This window comes from Marmota flaviventris, chromosome 10 (genome assembly GCF_047511675.1).
Source record: "Marmota flaviventris isolate mMarFla1 chromosome 10, mMarFla1.hap1, whole genome shotgun sequence".
Taxonomy (NCBI): Eukaryota; Metazoa; Chordata; class Mammalia; order Rodentia; family Sciuridae; genus Marmota; species Marmota flaviventris.
In genome coordinates, this window is record NC_092507.1 from 79926277 (window position 1) to 79943983 (window position 17707).

At 44.4% G+C, this 17707-nt stretch overlaps 1 protein-coding gene across 1 annotated transcript in view; it reads right to left on the reverse strand.

The window, feature by feature from the left end:
* Abca4 (ATP binding cassette subfamily A member 4) overlaps positions 1–17707 on the reverse strand; it is a 157365-nt gene that overhangs the window by 45543 nt on the left and 94115 nt on the right. Inside the window, exons 31-40 of the mRNA XM_071618614.1 lie at positions 16805–16899; positions 15322–15354; positions 13706–13811; positions 13530–13604; positions 13100–13269; positions 11105–11282; positions 6907–7022; positions 5766–5913; positions 2812–2935; positions 2306–2435 (exon numbers count right to left, since the gene is read on the reverse strand). Of these exons, the coding sequence (XP_071474715.1) occupies positions 2306–2435; positions 2812–2935; positions 5766–5913; positions 6907–7022; positions 11105–11282; positions 13100–13269; positions 13530–13604; positions 13706–13811; positions 15322–15354; positions 16805–16899 (1175 nt within the window). The remainder of the gene's footprint in view (positions 1–2305; positions 2436–2811; positions 2936–5765; positions 5914–6906; positions 7023–11104; positions 11283–13099; positions 13270–13529; positions 13605–13705; positions 13812–15321; positions 15355–16804; positions 16900–17707) is intronic.

The following is a 17707-nucleotide window of genomic DNA, read 5'->3' on the forward strand; positions in this document are numbered from 1 at the left end:
CCCCATTTTTTTCGCTCACTGGCTATATCTAGCCCATCACCAAGTTTTGTCTAAAAAACTTCCTGCTATTTATCCAATCAACCTATTTTTCTCCATCTCCTGATGCCACCATTTCTATCCAGGTCACCATGGTTCTTGCCTGAGTACCAATATGGCCTTCTGTCTGGTCCCCCTGCTCTAAGTCCTGGTAAGATCACATCACTTCTCTGATTTAAACACCCCCCAGGGTTGTGTGTTGCCCTCAGGCTTGAGTCCCAAGTCATTAAGATGAGAGGGTATTTCATGACAGATCTGTGCCCCTCCAGATTCATCTCCTGTCCCACTTCACCTTTCACAGCTAATCTGAACTCCTACCATTCCATGCACCATTACTTTCTGGGGCTTCTGTATCTTTGTGTGGGCCCTATCCTTGACAAGAGCACCCTTCCTTTCTCCCCTCCCTGGCTCCTTCTTAATATGGGTGTGGCTGGAAACCAGAGGCTGTGACATGCCTTTTTGGTCCTCCTTAGGATCTAAGGCAGGCAGGACCCACTCAACTGTGCTGTCTTCAAAGTGTGATGGTAATGGCTTATTTGGCTGAATAACCCTCTTCTCCACCCCTTCTCACTCATCACAAAGGCCTTTAAAAGATGTGGCCAAAGGCTGGGCTGGGGCTCAGTGGCAGAGTGCTTGCCTAGCAAGCATGAGGCACTGGGTTCGATCCTTAGCACCACATACAAAAAATAAGCAAATAAAATAAAAGCATGCTGTCCATCTACAACTACAAAAAAAAAAAAAAAAAAAAAAAAAAAAAAAAAAGATGTGGCCAAAGCAGTAGAGAGGTCTTCAAGGGCTGAGGATCCCAAGAACAATTCTTCACACTGTGTCCTGTAAGTAGAACCAATTCCTGATCATGATTTATCAAAAGTGTTTGACCCATTATTTCTTTCAATCCTTATGACCCTGTGAGTAGAACAACAGATTAATTTGCAATGAATCAATTTCCTATGGGTCAAAACCTTAAAAAATACACAAAAGAGCAAGTCCAATGGCCGGGTATGGTGACACCAGTAATCCCAGTGACTTGGGAGGCTGAGGCAGGAGGATGGAGCCAGCCTTAGCTGGCTCAAACCCAGCATCAGCTACTTAGCAAGGCCCTAAGCAACTTAGTGAGATGCTATCTCTAATAAAATATAAAACAGGACTGGATATGTGGTTCAGTGGTTAGGCACCCTTGTACAAAAAATCAATCATCAATCCCTGATACCAAAAAAAAAAAAAAAAAAAAAGGCAAGTCCAAACTTGGAATCTTTATTTACATGTGACTAGAATTAGTCTGAGAGAGGAAATATTAAGAAACAAAACACTGGCCAGGTGTAGTGATACACTCCTGTAATCCTAGCAACTCAGGAGGCTAAGGCAGGAGGATGGTAAGTTTGAGGCCAGCCTCAGCAACATAGTGAGACCTTTCTCAAAATAAAAAAGAAAAGAACTGGGGAGGTAGCTCAATGATCAAGTGTCCCTGGGTTTAATCCCCAGTACAAAAAAAAAAAAAAAAAAAAAAAAAAAAGAGAGAGAGAGAAGAAAAAGAAACAAAACACTGTCAGGAAATTTTGTTAGGGAGGGCCCAGTGACTGCAAAGCCAGTAAAGGTCCGGATTACAGAGGAACCTGGGTTGCTGCTCAAAATGAGGTAGGAGCTGGCAAGGCCTGGGGGAAGAGCCTAGGGAAGATGGGCTGAGCTGGGTTGGGGCCCTGGTCAGTTGACCCAGCCATTGAGAAGTCCTGGTAAAGTTAGAGTTAGCAGCTATTATCCAGCATCCAGGGAGGGAAGGTGAATCATTGCCCCTCACCCTTCACAGGCTCCTGGCTGCACTCATGGGGCACGTAGCCCCTATATTACTCCCCATATTCTCTCTGTCCTATGGTAACCCCACTCAAATTTCTAATTAGCAAAAGGGTATACTTTGTGTTTTCTCAAAATTATTTCCTAGTTCTTTGGATGCTTTTTTAACCATTGTTATTTGCAATGCTATTGTCTAATTTCAAATGAGTATGTGGTAATTAAATGAGAAGATTAAAATAAAGAATTAAAACTAGTGACATCTATTTTAAATAGTTTAAAGTTGAGACTTGGCTTAAATTCTAATATGCCTATTTTAACCCATCTCTTCCTGTGTTATTTAGAATAAGCCGGGCCTTGAGAATGTAAAAAAAATCATCATGGAGTGGGACTCCTGAGGAAAGAAATGACCATATTAGTATGAATTTCAGTCCAAGACACACTGAGCTGCCCGCTGGAACCCCCAGGTGCAGCAAGGGCATACCATCTGGTGAAGAAGAAGTGTTTCTGGACGAGGAGGTTCAAGAGGAAGTACACCACCCCTTCTGCTGCCATGGCAATCAGGTTCTTCCCAATCAGGTCCCACTGGAATGGATTTGGGGAGTGCTCCTCACCTGGAGATTTGAGGCCACTGAACATCAATAGGGTTTGAGTCTGTGTCAGCTGCCCCAGGTACCCCCTAAAAACCTGGCTACAATAGGCCCAACTGGACCAGGCCTCATACAAGGGATTAAATAAGAGCCAAACATGAGTCTCATCTTGGCTTTCAAGTCAAAGAGGGAGAGAGTAAAAACCTGCCCTCTGCCCCTCCTGTGACTCCTGAGCCATGAGAACAGAGGCACCCTAATCCCTCCTGGGTGGCAGAATAAACCCAAGCCAACACAGTGCCTTTCCTCCCCAGCCCAGGGTACAGATATGATTGTATCCTGCAATCCTCTCTGCCTCAATGGATCCAGGACCTGTGTTCCATGGACCTTGAATGCCACCCACCAAACCGGGCATAGACGTCTGTCACAGCCTGACTCAGGGCCAGGTCAATGAGGCCCCGGCCCAGGCAGAAGTGGGGGAAGATAATGAGCAGCTTCCTCAGCATGGCGTTGAACCTGAGTAGCGTCTGAAACAGAAGGACAACTGTTAGATATAAGGGCTGACGCTGCCTACCCTGTCCTGAGCAGGTGGGCCGGGATGCCCTCTCAGGGTGGGAGCAGAGGAGGTCTGCAGGAAAAGGACTTCCAGCTAGACTGGCCACAGGAGGGACTGGTCAGGCAGGATACAGAGGGTTTGATGTAGACATCCTGAAGTACTTACCGGAGGTGCCTCAGGACTAGGCCACGGAAGTAATAATAAATTCGTGACTAATCAATGCCTGGGGCTCCTTGTGTCATTCTTGTGGGTAGGAACTGATACCTAGCCCAGCAGCGTTTTCTGAATATTTATTGTGCTCAGTGCTATGTGGGCACTGGGGCTAACTGTAAAGAACATGCACATTGCTTTCCTTAATTAACCCTCCATGACTCCATGGACTACAGCAATAATCCATGGAGAAGCAGCGGCCCTGATGCTGTCTCTTTGGGCAGCTCTTCTGAAGACTTTCTTTGCCATGGTGTGGGAGTCCTCCAAGATGCCTGTTGCCAGAAGATGCAGCAGCTGCTAGGAGTGTGACTGGGGTCTCCCTCCCTTTCTCTTCTCTTCTCTTCTCTTCTCCTCCTCCCTCCCTCCCCTCTCCCTCTCTCCTCCCTTTCTCTCCTTCTCCCCCTCTCTCTCTCCCTCTCTCTCCTCCCTCTCTTCCTCTGTACTGGGGATTGAATCTAGGGGCATTCTACCACTGAGCTATATCCCCAGACCTTTGTATTTTTTATTTTGAGACGTGTATGGACAGACTGACCTCAAACTTGGGATCTTCCTGCCTCAGATTCCCAAGTGACTAGAATTACATGCTTGTGCCACCAGGCCCAGTGGCATTTGCAATTTCTGACACCTATAGTTCTTAGCAGCAAAGGATGTTCTTTTCCCTTGTGCTCTCTGACAAGATCCCTACCCTTCTTTAGAGAGTCACTCAAGCAGTCCCCTCTCTCTTAGGCCTCCTCTGATTCCTGGGTTAACTATCCTTTCCTCTCTTACCACATTCCTGGGATTATTTCTTTTTTTAATGCACCTACTTTCTCCACTTAAATACCTTGGTTCCCTAAATACCTTGTACAGTGGTTAGCTCATTGTAGGTACTTTATGATTCATTAAATAGGCTAATACTATTCTACTTACTCCAGGCCTGATTCAAGTTGAAAATCCCCCATAAGATGCTTCTAATCCCTGCAGCCCAGCTCTCTGGCCCACTCTGATCTGTAGTCTTTTACATTTCTTGCTCCTTTGATGTTCTCTCGAACACTGTATTATGGACTACCATATATCATGGCTTTTGTCAGTTGCTAACTTTGATGTGCAGCTTGTTTCCTTGCTGGAACAGGAACTCCTGGGCATAGGATGAGTGAGTCACACTTGTTTCCATTCACATATCTGTCACATGGTGTTCACCTAGTAAATGCCTCCCAACTAAGCAATGATAGCAGCTACCCTAAGAGCCTCATGTGGGATACTGGAAATTTCTGTAGCATTTATTGATCAAGTAAGCAGCTTTTATGGGAAGAAGAGTGCTTAGTAAATGGCTAAGTGCTCAATATGTGGCTGAATATGACTGCAGGAGGGAGAATGTTCTGAGTTCCTTTTAGCTTGCTATTTAATTATTCTGAAATAACACACCCTCTTAAGACAGTGGGCTGTGAGCCTGTGGCAAAAACAGCTCTGATGAGCAGCATTTTCATCCACCAGGTATGTAGGCCCTCTTCTAGCTCTGTGTTCTTATCCATGTCCCTCTGGTCTGTGATCTGCCATATTTCTATTATTAATGGCACAGGTGGGTTAATTCCTGGCTCAGTAGCCACAGAAAACCTCACTAGGTCTGGGGGAAAGTGGCTCTTAGGAGGTCATGGGAGGTTAGCTTTGGGCCTCAGCACAGACTTACCCTCTGTTTTCCCAGCAAGGGCACAGTGCAGATATGCTGGCTGGTGCCCACCCCTTGGACTGTGAAGAATTCATGAGGAAAGGAAGGGCTATCAAAGTGCCTGAGGATACAGGGACACCAGCAAACCTGAATGCTCTGAGGACAGCCATGAAAGGACTCAGACAGAGCAAGTGGGAGTGTGGAGTAAAGGCAGCCTTGTAGCTACTGCCACTTCTTTTAGGATTCAGCTGGCCATTTCTTTCTGGAAGGGAAAGTCAGAGGGTATGGACAGGACAAGTGGACTTCGTAGCTCAAAACATTTGAGTCATTCAGGACCATGATTTCCTAATCCTGTCCTAGGGATTAACAGGTGCAGGATAGTACATGGTATATGTTATAATTTGCATAAGAAGTGGGAGAAAGAATATATATATATTTACTTTATGTCTCTAGAACACATTAGAAACTTGAATAAGGTTTCCTCTGGAGAAGGAAACTGGGTGAATCAGAAACAGGGGTAGAAAGGAGATTTTTTCATTATATGTCTTTTGTTCCTTTTACATTTTGAAATCACCTAAATGTGATACCTACCAGAGTCAGTGTGTGTGTGTGTGTGTAGGAAACCTAACAAACCTAACACTCACAGTCCCAGAGGAAACTTTCTTGAAAGGGATATGAAAATCTAAAAAGTCAGGGTCTTAGCAGTCATTTATAGCTTGCAGAATAGGCTTAGAAAATGCAACATTCAGAGCATGCAGATCAGCAAGAAGAAAGGCATGCTGGGAGGGAAAGAAGACAACAATGCTGGTCTAAGCACTGAGCATCTGCACATGCAGTGCTTGCCCATGGCTCTGCTTGGCCATTGCATACTCTCTAGTACGCAATATACTCTTAATCAAACAGTATACTCTTAATCAAATAAAGATGCCAAGAAAGTCACACTCACCCGGTTACTCTCAAATAATTCCAAGATGAAGGTGATGGCACTGCTGTTGATGCCGATGAATAGATTAGCACAAGACAAAGCCACATAGGCTGTGCTGGGGACGTCAAACAGGAAGGATGCTGGGTACATCATGGGAATGACCGCCCATCTGTGTGAAATGGCAATACCATGGGAAGTGTTCCAATTGTCATCCTATCAGCTGTACCTAGATAGGATGTACTCCCCTCATGTGTGAGGTGACACATTTGAATGGCCAGAGTCCCAGGGGGAAAATAAGAGATGCTCCATCCCTAAGTTCTATGCCTCATCTTTAAATGAAGATCATAAGGCCCATCCTGACCATCTCATGGGTCATGTGAGGAGCAAATAACAGTGGCTGTGTGTGTATTTTGTGAAACACAATATACAGGAGGGTTCTTCACCCTGCAGTGCTTCTGGCTCTAGTCTGGATCAGCAAAGCAAAGCTGAAGGTCCCCAGCAGCTCATCATCACAGTTCATAGTTCCCTGGCTTCTGAATTCCCCTTTTCCAAGAGACATGAATGGAAACCATTGCTCTGGTAAGATTTTACTGGCCCACATAGGAAGGGCAGGGATCATTATTTCCATTTTTCAGATAAGGAAACTGGGCCCCACATGGGTGGTTTACTTGTCCATAGTTACACCCACAGAAAGAGGTAGGCCTGGGATATAAAGTTGCATGATGGGCTCTACAACCAGCTGGACTTGAATCTCTGTCACCCTCTAGCCTGACTCAGGAGCAGCTTTCCAGCTGGAGTTTTCTATTATGTGAAAAGAACCCCTGGGCAGTACAGATGGAAGCATAGAGATGGGCAAAGTGGCCATAGATGACTCAGGGTTGTGGAGGAACTGGGGAGTGACCAATTCCCAGACTCCAGACAAGGCCACAGTGGGAGTGGAAGAAGAGTCAGACTATGTGGATCCCTTCCCAATGTCCCTAAATGGACTGGCCTTAGAAATACCTCTATTGGAAAAGTCAGAAACAGAAGCCAGATTCCTGATTAGCAGATGCAGACCCTGCTAGGGACTGGACACTAACCCTGTGCATCTACCACTGCTGGAAGTCCCACCCCACCCCTGGCTTCCCTTTGGTGCCATTAGTTAGGAGCCCAAATGACTTACCCATACAGCATGAGCAGAGCAATAAGGGCAGGAAGATTGCTTGGGGATGTGTAGGCTTTCTTCTGAAACCCCACAAAGATGCCTACCACCAGTCCTGCACTCACTGCATAATTCATCTTGAACAGAGAAGATAGCAAGTCATGAACAACTAGGACCTGTTTCATGGTCTGTACAATGAGGGATGGGACCAGGCTCCTCCAGATCTTAGGGTCTGGGGTTGACTTCATCTGTCTAAACAGTTCCTAGTCTTCCTGCTGTCTCCTTCCCCCAGGGACCTTCAGTCTATATCTATGAGATGAATTAATTGTAACATCCAACTGGATCTCTCACTCTTTCTAATTAGTCATGAAGCCCCACTGATGCTACTTTCTAAGCACATCTCTAGAATTCAGAAAAACTTAAAAAATAGTCATTGATCTCACAAAGCTCAAATAGATGATGACACCCTTTAAAAAAAATGCAGTCCTGAAGCCATTAGGTCAGGCACAGGAAGGTGGGCACTCGTGGTAGGGTTAGGTCTCAAACAGGATGAAAACTAGAGGAGGGTGAGGAGGGCACCCACAGAGGGTTCCAGGGAGAGTGCTTGAGCCCCAAGGGGAAGGAAGGTGTTCTTCCAGGGGGCTGAGCTGGTGTGGAGTATTAGAGCCAGGACTGAAGGAAGAGGAGCTCCACAGAGCAGCAAAAGCAGGGAGAGGGGGTATCCATGCAGGGAGGGGTGGTGGTAGAAATGGGGCACTTACTTGTTACTTACAGGTAATAAACTCTGATAGGTAAATGATTTGGGGTGATAAAAGCCAGTTTCTCACTCTTGGAGAAGGGAGTTATAAATGCAGAGACAGAAAACTAGAATGAGCCTCTGGTGTCGGACTGGAGCTAAAGGTTTTGGTGAGCATAGAGCTTAGTGTACAGAGACTGAGGAATACAGATGTAAGTATGTGGATGGCTGTGGACATATATAACGTATCTTCCCTGGGTCTATCTACTGAGAAGACCTGGTTCCAATGACACTTTAATGGCAGTGAACAAATCTGGCACTCAGATCTTGGTCTCTGAGGGCCACTTTCCCCTGAAATGAACCAGGGCCCTTTGGGGAGATGGTTGGTTCTGGGAAGGGGTGGCCGAAGGACAGGGTAAGCTTGGAGCATCTTGTGGTGCCAGGGAGCAGTGAAGTGCTCAAGGAGGATGTAGACATAGTGAAGAAGGCACAGAGGCCAGCTTGAAGGAGCTTTCCCTGCCACACTTGAGACAATCTTCATATTAAGCTAAGTAATGATGGTATGGAGTTATAATCCATCAATTAACACAGGACCCATGACTACATACAATTATATATAAATAAGTAAATGAACAAATGGAAAGTTTGACAACAAACAGGATATTTTCACATATTCAAAGTACTTCTCAAAATTTTTATCAATTATAAAGAGAAAGAGAATAGTTCTGACAGTGGAGAGTAGTTCTGACAGTAGACACCTTCTTAAGTGAAAAGGTAAACATCCTCAGTAATAGGACAACTTAAACCAGAAGCAAGCTGATAAGATGCAAAAAGAACCCAGCTTCCATTTCATGACACTGCTGCCTGGGACACTCTGCCTCACAGGGAAGGCTCAGGCAAACCCAGATTAAAAGATGTTCTGCAAAAGAAATGGCCTGTAATCTTCAAAAGGACTAAGACCACGAGTATTAAGGAAAAAAGAGAAACTAACTGTACCAGGCTAATGGAGACTAAAGAGACAGGACAACCAAATGCAAGGCAAAATTCTGAGCTAGGTCCTTGTCTAAAAAAGATGTCATTGGTGCAATTGGTAAAACTTGAGTGGGGTCCAAGAAACAGGTGGCAGTGGTGCCCCAGCACTGGTTTCCTGAAGTTGACAGTTGTGCAGTGGTTGAAGGGGGCAAGTCCTCATTTGCAGGAGATAAATACTGAAGATGCTGGGGTGTGTGTGTGTGTGTGTGTGTGTGTGTGTGTGTGTGTGTGTGTGTGTCAGAAAGAGAGAGAGAAGTGGGGGGAGAATCTTGTCAAGGAGTTGCTCCCAAATGACCCAGATAAAAGTTTTACACTGTACTTGATATTTTTACATAAGACTTACATTTCTTTTCAACATTTAAAAGAAAAGGAGATGACACATATAAAAAGATAGGAATTTAAAACACCACAGATGTGCTAAGTGACTGATATAAACAATAATTGTTCATTTGATGATGACCCCCAGGCGTGTTTTTTTTCTTTTTACCACTGGCTAATGAGGGTGATTCTGTTATCTGGCAGTTCAGCCAGGAAACCTGCCTGGATCTGCCCACATGAGAAGTAGGCAAATAATAAAAAAAGAAAAAGCAAATTTTATGCAACTCTTTTTTTTTTTCTGTTTGAATTTTATACAGCTTCTTCTCTCCAGCTTGATCAAACTGCATACAATTCATATTTACTTTTTCCATCATTTGCCTATTTCTTATGTGGGAAGGTGGCTAGATCCAGCCAGGTGGAATCCAGGAAGGCTCTCTGGCCTGGCTGCTGGTAACAGATTTCTGAAATTCAGCACTACAGATTCTGAGATTCAGATTCCAGGCCAGCTTTAAAATTCTAAAGCATCAGGAAGCCTGCCAACACCATACCCAGTGCACTATCTTCTCTCTTCTAACCCTTCAACAGATGGACTAGGGTCTACGTTGTCAGTATGGCTTCCACTCCAGATGGCCACTGTGTCCTTCTAGCTGTATCTTTCTATAGGCCGAGTCCTCTCTCTGTAGACACACACGCATAGGTCAACTCCAAGTGCAAATGGTATTCCTCATCTTTTAAAAGTGAAAATATATATATGTATATCTCAGCACTTTAATAAGTAGCTTCTCAGGGCAGGAGAGCCTGGATCCTTTCATGTTAAAATCTCAGGGCCACTGTAACCTCTGCCCAAAGAGAAGCCTGCAGCTTCTGAGTTCCTATGCGCTTGTGTTTTTTTCACGCAGATGGAAAAGAAAGGAAAGAATTTAAACACTACTGAAAATTTCTAGCTTTGAATGTTAAGTGAGAGCTGCTTAATTAGTTGAGTCAGATTAAAGAAATCATGTCTTCAGGAATCCTAATTTTCAGTATTATTGTCAAAAGCCACAGAGAGGGTCACTTGTACTGTCCTCTACAAGATGCTACTTCTGGCCTCTACCAGTTGATGTGTCATCTGGTGGAGCTCCCAGTGGTCTTAGGATGCTGAGATGAATCAAATGTGTCCTCATATTACTGAGGACACCCAGAAGAGATGAGTTGTTGTTTTCTGTCTCTCCTTTTTTTTGCTGTATTGGGGATTGAACTCGGGACCTTGTACATGCAAAGCAGGTGTTCTACAACTGGGCTACACCCCAGCCCCTGGTTGGTGTCACAATGATCCTTGCTATATTATAACTAGGCCTTTGCTACCAATAAGTTCTGACCATGTGGCCTGTCATAAAGTACCCCATTCTAATTCCTTCCTGTTCCCAGAAACCTTGGTTGTAAGCAATGTGGTAGTCCATTGTTGCTCTGATAATTTTTTCTTATTTTCCCTAAAGTGGTGGCTAATCTGATATAATGAAGGTCTGTCTGGTAACTTTGGGGAAGCAAAATAAAGCTCCTGGGTAGAGTTTCCAGATTTGCAAATAAAGATACCAAATGCTCAATAAGCTTGAATTTCAGATAAATGGCCACTAGTTTTTTTAGTATAAATATGTCCTATGCAATATTTAAAGTGGGATATACTTACACTAAAACTTTACTTATTGTTTGTTTGAAATTCAGATTTAACTGGGCATCCTATATTCATCTGGTGAACCTCTAAGGAAGTTCTACTTTGGAGTTTTTGGGAATGAGGTGGGATTTAAGAAGGAGATTTTGGGTGAAGAACCCCTTGGTCCATTCCCACATCCAAACTATTTTGGGGAAAGCCAGACTCCTGCCTGAAGTGCAGTGACTGGGTCAGAAAACCCCTTAGTGCAGGACACAGAGCCCTCAGTCCACAGTTGTGAATTTGTGATTCACAGCCTTCCTCAGCTCTGGGATCCAGTGCCTTTCTAAGATGATGTCAAGGGACAGTAGCACACAAAGCCATTAGCTGAGCACCTTCCAGCAGCCGGGACAGTGCAAGAACCCCTCCATGTAGTATCTCTTCTGTCAGAGCACACTTGAGTGCCACCTTGGGCCCAAGAAGGTGAGGGAAGGCCTGACACTTACAATGTCCCAGAGGAAGTTGGTCATCCAGTAGGTGATGGCACTCACTCCACTGACAAACTGGAGGTGCTTGGCTTTATTCATCCTTTCCTGAATCAAGTAGAGGACAAAGCTGGCTGGGACAAAGGACATGGCAAAAATCACACAGATGGCAACGACAGCATCCACTGATGTGGTCAGCCTGCAGCAGGACGAGAGATACAGGGAGAGAAAGGTGAGGAAACAGGAGCATAAACAGGAGAAGATGCATGACAGGCACTGGCAGTCCTTACCCAACCCAGGTAATGGCCTCCAGACTCCCAGTCCCCAGCCTGAAGCTTGTCATTCTCCTGAACTGTCTTAATCAGTCTGGGTCAAGGTTAAAGGGATATTTGTAGGCTGCCTTTCTGTTTCATGTGAGCATTTCTAGACAACCCCCCACCATTTTTTTTTTTGAGAGAGAGAGAGAGAGAGAGAGAGAGAATTTTTTAATTTTTTTTTTTTTTTAGTTTTTCGGTGGACACAACATCTTTATTTTTTTAATGTGGTGCTGAGGATCAAACCCAGTGCCACGCACATGCCAGGCCAGCACGCTACCGCTTGAGCCACATCCCCAGCCCAACCCTTCTTTTTATTATGTTTTTTTAAAAAAATTTTTTTTAGTTGTTGATAGACCTTTATTTATTTATACATGGTGCTGAGAATCGAACCCAGTGCCTCACACATGCCAGGCAAGTGTGCTACCGCTGAGCCACAGCCACAGCCCTTTATTATGTTTTAATACTATTTATGGTTATAGAAATCAAAATTTGTATTAATCTTATATACTACAAAACTCTTGTTAGCACAAATAATTTATGTGTATAATCTCTTGAGTTTTTATATGGACAGTTATATGGCTTTTTAACAAAAGAAATAAATTATTGTGTTCAATCACATTTTGGGGAAATGTTCATAATGTAAACAAGGCAAAAGAGAGCAGGCAAGCTATACAGGAGCTAGGCTCTATTCACCCTTTCCTGGACCAAATAGAAGGCATCTGGCTAAGGGGGTGAAACCCAGCCTGAACTTTATGTACAAGCCACAGTCCCTGTGCAGAGCTGTGCCCACCTGCAGAGAGGAGCATCTGTACACAAAGGCACCATGTGCCAAAATCACAACCTGACTGATAACAGCCCTATATACCACATAGAACCATGACCGGATGGGAGCTCAAAAATGCTTACAGGCAATACCTTAAATTAGGTAGGGTTATAGATGATAAGTTCTTAAAACTTTATTATCTAAATTTTATTTAATGAACATATATTATTTTATAATCACAGAAAACTATTCTTTCATAATCTATATTTGAACAGCTTGGCAGGAGGTATGGAAACTTGGGCTGAGTGAGAATTTAACATAGGACAGTTCAGAACCCAGGGAGTGTCCAGAGAAAGGCATCAAGGCCCAAGAATTAGCAGACACTCTGGGCATGTTCAGCAGTACTCAGGGTATACTGGGTAGTTAAATGAACTTCCCAGGAGAAGTGTGCACTAATAAAGACAGTCCCAGAAATTCCTCCTGCACATAGTTCTCAGAAAGAGCAAACAGGGCACAGTGCACAAGGTGGATGTTTTTACCAAGTGAAGCTGTGCCTCAGAGCCTAAGCTTGAACAAGACAGATATGTCGACAGCTCCAAAGTATGACCACCTGAGGGAATTAGCAGAGTCTTGGATGATCATGCCTGGGAGAGGAGAGGTTCACTGAGCCTTCTCAGCCTCTGGCAATCATTTTGCATGCTGGCAAGGAGAACATCTGGGTAGACTGCAGGAGCAACTTGTTATCAAAAGCCCAAAGGGAATGGAGTGAAATACAAGTCTACTTTCCAAATAAATATGGAGGAGAAAGCATGGCCAAGCAGTTTGGTCCATGAAGCATTTACATTGCCATCCAGCCCTGCCCTTCATGATTGTGAAAATCCAAAGAGTGGAGGAGGTGACCAAAAAGTTGTGAGGCTGGGGGCCATGGTGGCTTACACTGTGATCTCAGAGAGCTGCTCCTTTGTGAGGTTCAGTGGCTGGCTTATGACAGTGATTCCATGCTCCTCAGGATTCCTGTCCTTGTGCAGACTGGCCCGCAAGATGGCACTGTGGGCCACATTCAAAAAGCTGACCAGGGCATGCCAGCCTTTGTTGTTAAACCACACCTAGAGGGCAGAGGTGGCATTTGTTAGGCTGTGCCACAACCTGACACCCGAGACTGGCACTAACAAGGGCTGCTTAAAGCAGAATTAGCAACAGGAAAAAGAAAGTGAGGATGAGGCAGGGTTTGGCAGCTGGGAGACATTCCACAAGATTTCAGCAAGAGGAGGGATGGAATTTAATTATGCTGGAAAAACAACAATAAAATAACAGATTCACATCACATGATTTTCTACCTCTATGGCATATTACACAGGTCCAGTACCTTAATGTTGTCTTCAGTTTCAAGATATTTAAGGAAATCAGACATTTCTTTAGAGGCCTCTCTAGTGATAGGACCCTAGATAACCATAAAAAACAAGCAAGAGGGTTCTGTTTTATTTTGTTTGTCTGTGACACTCATGATAATTTCTATTTCAAATCTCCAATCTGTTTACATACCCCGCTCACGTTCATCATCTGGCCAAGTTCACTTAAAAAACCAACAAGATCTTCCCCAGTGATGAGGAGCACTGGGAGTTTTCCTCCAATGGAAATTCCTCCATATCTACAAGGCAACAAGGAATCCTCAGATCCATGCAAGGAACGTCATACCTCCTTGTGACTCTCCCAGCTTCTGTAGGAAAATGTGTACTTCAGGGGGTATTTTCTGGACTAGCAAGCAACACTGCTTCCCTTTTCAAACTAATGTTTTTGTTTCTGTTTTTTTTTTTTTTTTTTTTTTTTTGAGACAGGGTATCACTATGTTGTCGAGGCAGGCCTCTAACTCCCAGGCTCAAGACATCCTCCTGCCTCAGCATCCTGAATGCTCCACTGTGGGCGTGTATCATCACACCCAGTTATAAACCAACTGTTAGCTCTTCCCCATTGCTGCTCCAAGGTGAAGGCTGGATCTCACCCTTGATATAGGGCCCTTCTGAGGTTGGCTTCTGCTATTCTCCAACTTCAGCGCTCCTCAGAGCTTCCCTTGAGGGACATGTTCCAGCCATGCTGAATCTCTTTTAGAGCTCCAAAAGGTCTGGGTCTCCCTTGGGTCTCCCTGCCTTGCTTCCCAGGCTGTTTTCTTTTTCTGAGCATCTGGCCAATTCCAACTCGGCTTTTAACTCTCTCTCTTCCCTCTTTGATGTTTTCCTGACTGTCCTCCACCCCCACGTTTGTCCTTCATGTATTTGTGGTCCCACTGTATGCACTTTATCTAAATGGGGCCAAGCACTGCTGTTCCTGTCTTAATGCCTGTTAGCCCGCCACAACTTCGGCAGCACCCACCAGCCTGCCTCTTGCTAACTTCTTAACTGGGATCCTGGTCTTTGGCTCCATCCTCCATACTGCTCTAGTCTCAAGTGATCAAACTGAATTTGTCACTCTCTGGTTTAAAACTCTTCAATGGGTCAGACACAGTTGCACACACCTGTAATCCCAGAGGCTTGGGAGGCAGAGGCAGGAGGATTGTGAGTTCAAAGCCAGCCTCAGCAATTTAGTGAGGTGCTAAGCAACTCAGTGAGACCCTGTCTCTAATAAAATACAGAATACACCTAAGAATGTGGCTCAGTGGTCGAGTGCCCCTGAGTTCAATCCCTAGTACCTTCTACTCCAAAAAAAAAAAAAAAAAAAAAAGTCTTCAATTCAGGATAAAAGCCAAATTTGACAGAACAAAATAAATTCCCTGGTAAAGCAAAGCAGAGGAGGAAATCCTTATTTCTCAGGATCTAAAATTGCCCCTTCACTCCCACTTTCTGCTTCAGTGGAGGTATTCCAGTTCCCTCTAGTGGCATTTCTAAAAGTTGAATTTCACTTTATAGTCTAGAAGCTACCCAGGAAAGGCAGTCAACATCACCCTTGCACCCATTCCAGAGGCCTAGTCCCTGAGGGAGTGACAGCTCACTCCTAAATACTCCTTGAAGATTCTCCAAGTCTCTGGAACCACATGAGCCTCTAGGATGGTTCAGGAATGGGGTGAATTCTAGGGCTGAACTAGACCCTCTAAGACCTAAAATGAATAGACCAAGGGAAGTTCAGGCTTATAATCTGAGATTGTATTTCTTATAACAGTCTCTTACCTCTGTTCGTTGACCCAGAATTTGCTCTTTAAGCTGAAAGCCAAAATAAAAATCAAGCAATAACTATCATAAGTATGACAGTATTAATTTTCCTTCCCAAATAATCATTGGGATGTTTCAGTCTTTAGGACCATTTTAGCAATTTCTGATATCCAGTGTGGAAGCCACCCAGCCTGGAGGCCAAGTCTGGAAACACACAGAGAAAGGACTAATGTTTTTCGCCACTGGATCCCCCAGTCCCCCAGCATGCTGGACTTTCCAAATGGACACATAATCAGCTCACATGTCAGGCTGGTGTATCCAGTGTAGACCCAGAAAACATGGCAATGACCATGCCAGTGTGGAGTTAGGGCTATAGCCCTTACTGTTGTACCTGTACAAACGAGATCCCCTGCACACTTGGGGGAAATTCTGACTTTCCTCACTCAGAGGTAAGACCCTGACTTCCGACAATCAGAGGAAAACTGACAAGATGGGAAACAGGCAGACACCAACCCTAGACCTCAGAGTTCAGGCCCTTTTTCACTGTCATCAATCAGTGAGTAAAAAAAAAAAAAAAAAAAAATCTAAAATCCCATATTGCAAATGTGCTGTGGAGAGTGGCTGCTGCTTACTGCATTACTGAATCAACTCTGTGCACACTGCTGTTATTTCTGGGCTTGGATGGCATTCATTTTGCTAACTGTTGGCTTGGCCCTGCCCTCCCAGCAGCTGCTTTCACCATCTGTGGTGTGTTCTATCATTTGAGTGTAATTGTCCCTAGTTCAGGGCTCTGGTTGGGAAACCAACTGAAAATACTACTAAAATTAGATGCTATGTTTTATTTTACAGTCCAGACATGTGGGGACTGGCTCACAGTTCCTTAGGATCTCCTGTCAAGCCGTTGGCTCTGATAGGGGATGCTGAAGGCCTTCCATCCCAGAGGTGGGGCATGGTAAGAACAGCTGCAGAGCTGAGAGAACTAGATACGTACTGAAGGGTTCATGGGCGTTTTCAAGGGCAGTGATAACAGATGATAACCTAGAGTTGAAGTATGGCCACTGTAGCTAACCTGGTCACCCCTCTCCAGGGGCACTATCACTTTGGACCTAAGGTTGTCCTTTCTCCTTTTGCCTCTTACTTTTCCTTCCTGCTTCTCTTTTCTTCTTCTACCTCTTGACTTACACTCCCCTCTCCAAACTTTTCTCTGTTAACCAGTTAAAATACAAGGCTGCATAACTTAATAAATTCTGTGTTTCTGGTAATATTTTTAATAGTGCCTGGGTTAAACTTTGTTTGCTCTAAATATAAAAATGCAAAATGAAATGAATCTCACATGGTATTTTGCTTGTATATATTTCAGTTGCTTTTTCTCATGGATGAGGCCCTCATATTAGAAATCAGAAAACATTTCACTGCCATGGTTATAGGTAAAGTGTTCTGTCCCTAGTCAATATTGTCTATAGGGGCCCGGGGATGATAAGAATCAAAGGTCTCTTCTTACCTGTTTCTTATAAGAGCTGGATACGTTTTTACCAAGTAGTCGGAAATGTTCCTGTTTGTAAGGTTTTGTAGGATTTCAGTGCTGCGCTGTATTCTCTGAGGCAATGAGACTAACATTAATCACTTTGGAATTTGAGATCTTAAAAATTTGTGAAACTGCTGTTGTTCTCCAAAAATTATTTATGGATTCAGATGCTAAGGAAAATATTAGATAAAGCACTGAAGCTACCCTAGTTTCCATATCAATCATGGGCTAGTCACCTTTGATCCCTCTTCTTTTCCTCCAAACCATTGACAGGATAGGATGGCTTAAGCCATCTGCATCTCTCCATCTCCAATCTTGGCACCCTAGTCCAAGCTACCATCTAGACCTCACCTAGGTCTACACGGAAACTTCCATTCTGTCTCCATCCTTGGTCTTCCATGTTCCATTCTCCACTCAGCTTCCAGATCAAAATACAAGTCACACACTTTAGCCACCTTGCTTATCACTCGCCAATAAACCCTAAGGTCCAACCCAATCTCATTGTCAAGGCCCTATGGCCCCCTGTAATCTGGCCCTGCCCCCTCTCTGAACTCACCTGCCACCCTCCCTTTCCCACCCATTCTCAGGGGGCACCTCTCCCTCCTGTTATGGCTCTGCACTTGGTGGTTCACTCTGCCTGCAAATTCTCCCTGCAGAACTGCACACAGCTCACTCTCAGTCCACATTTGAGTTCTCACCACCACATAGGCTTGTGTTCGCTTCATAGTGCTCATCTCTGCCTGAGACTTCCTTTCTGATGGACTATTTACTTTTTCTGTTTTCCTTGGTATGATATCACTTCAGGGAGAACAGGGGCTTCCTCTGATTTGTTGGCTATTATGTTCCCAGTTTTCAGAGTAGTCTCTGACATACAGCTGT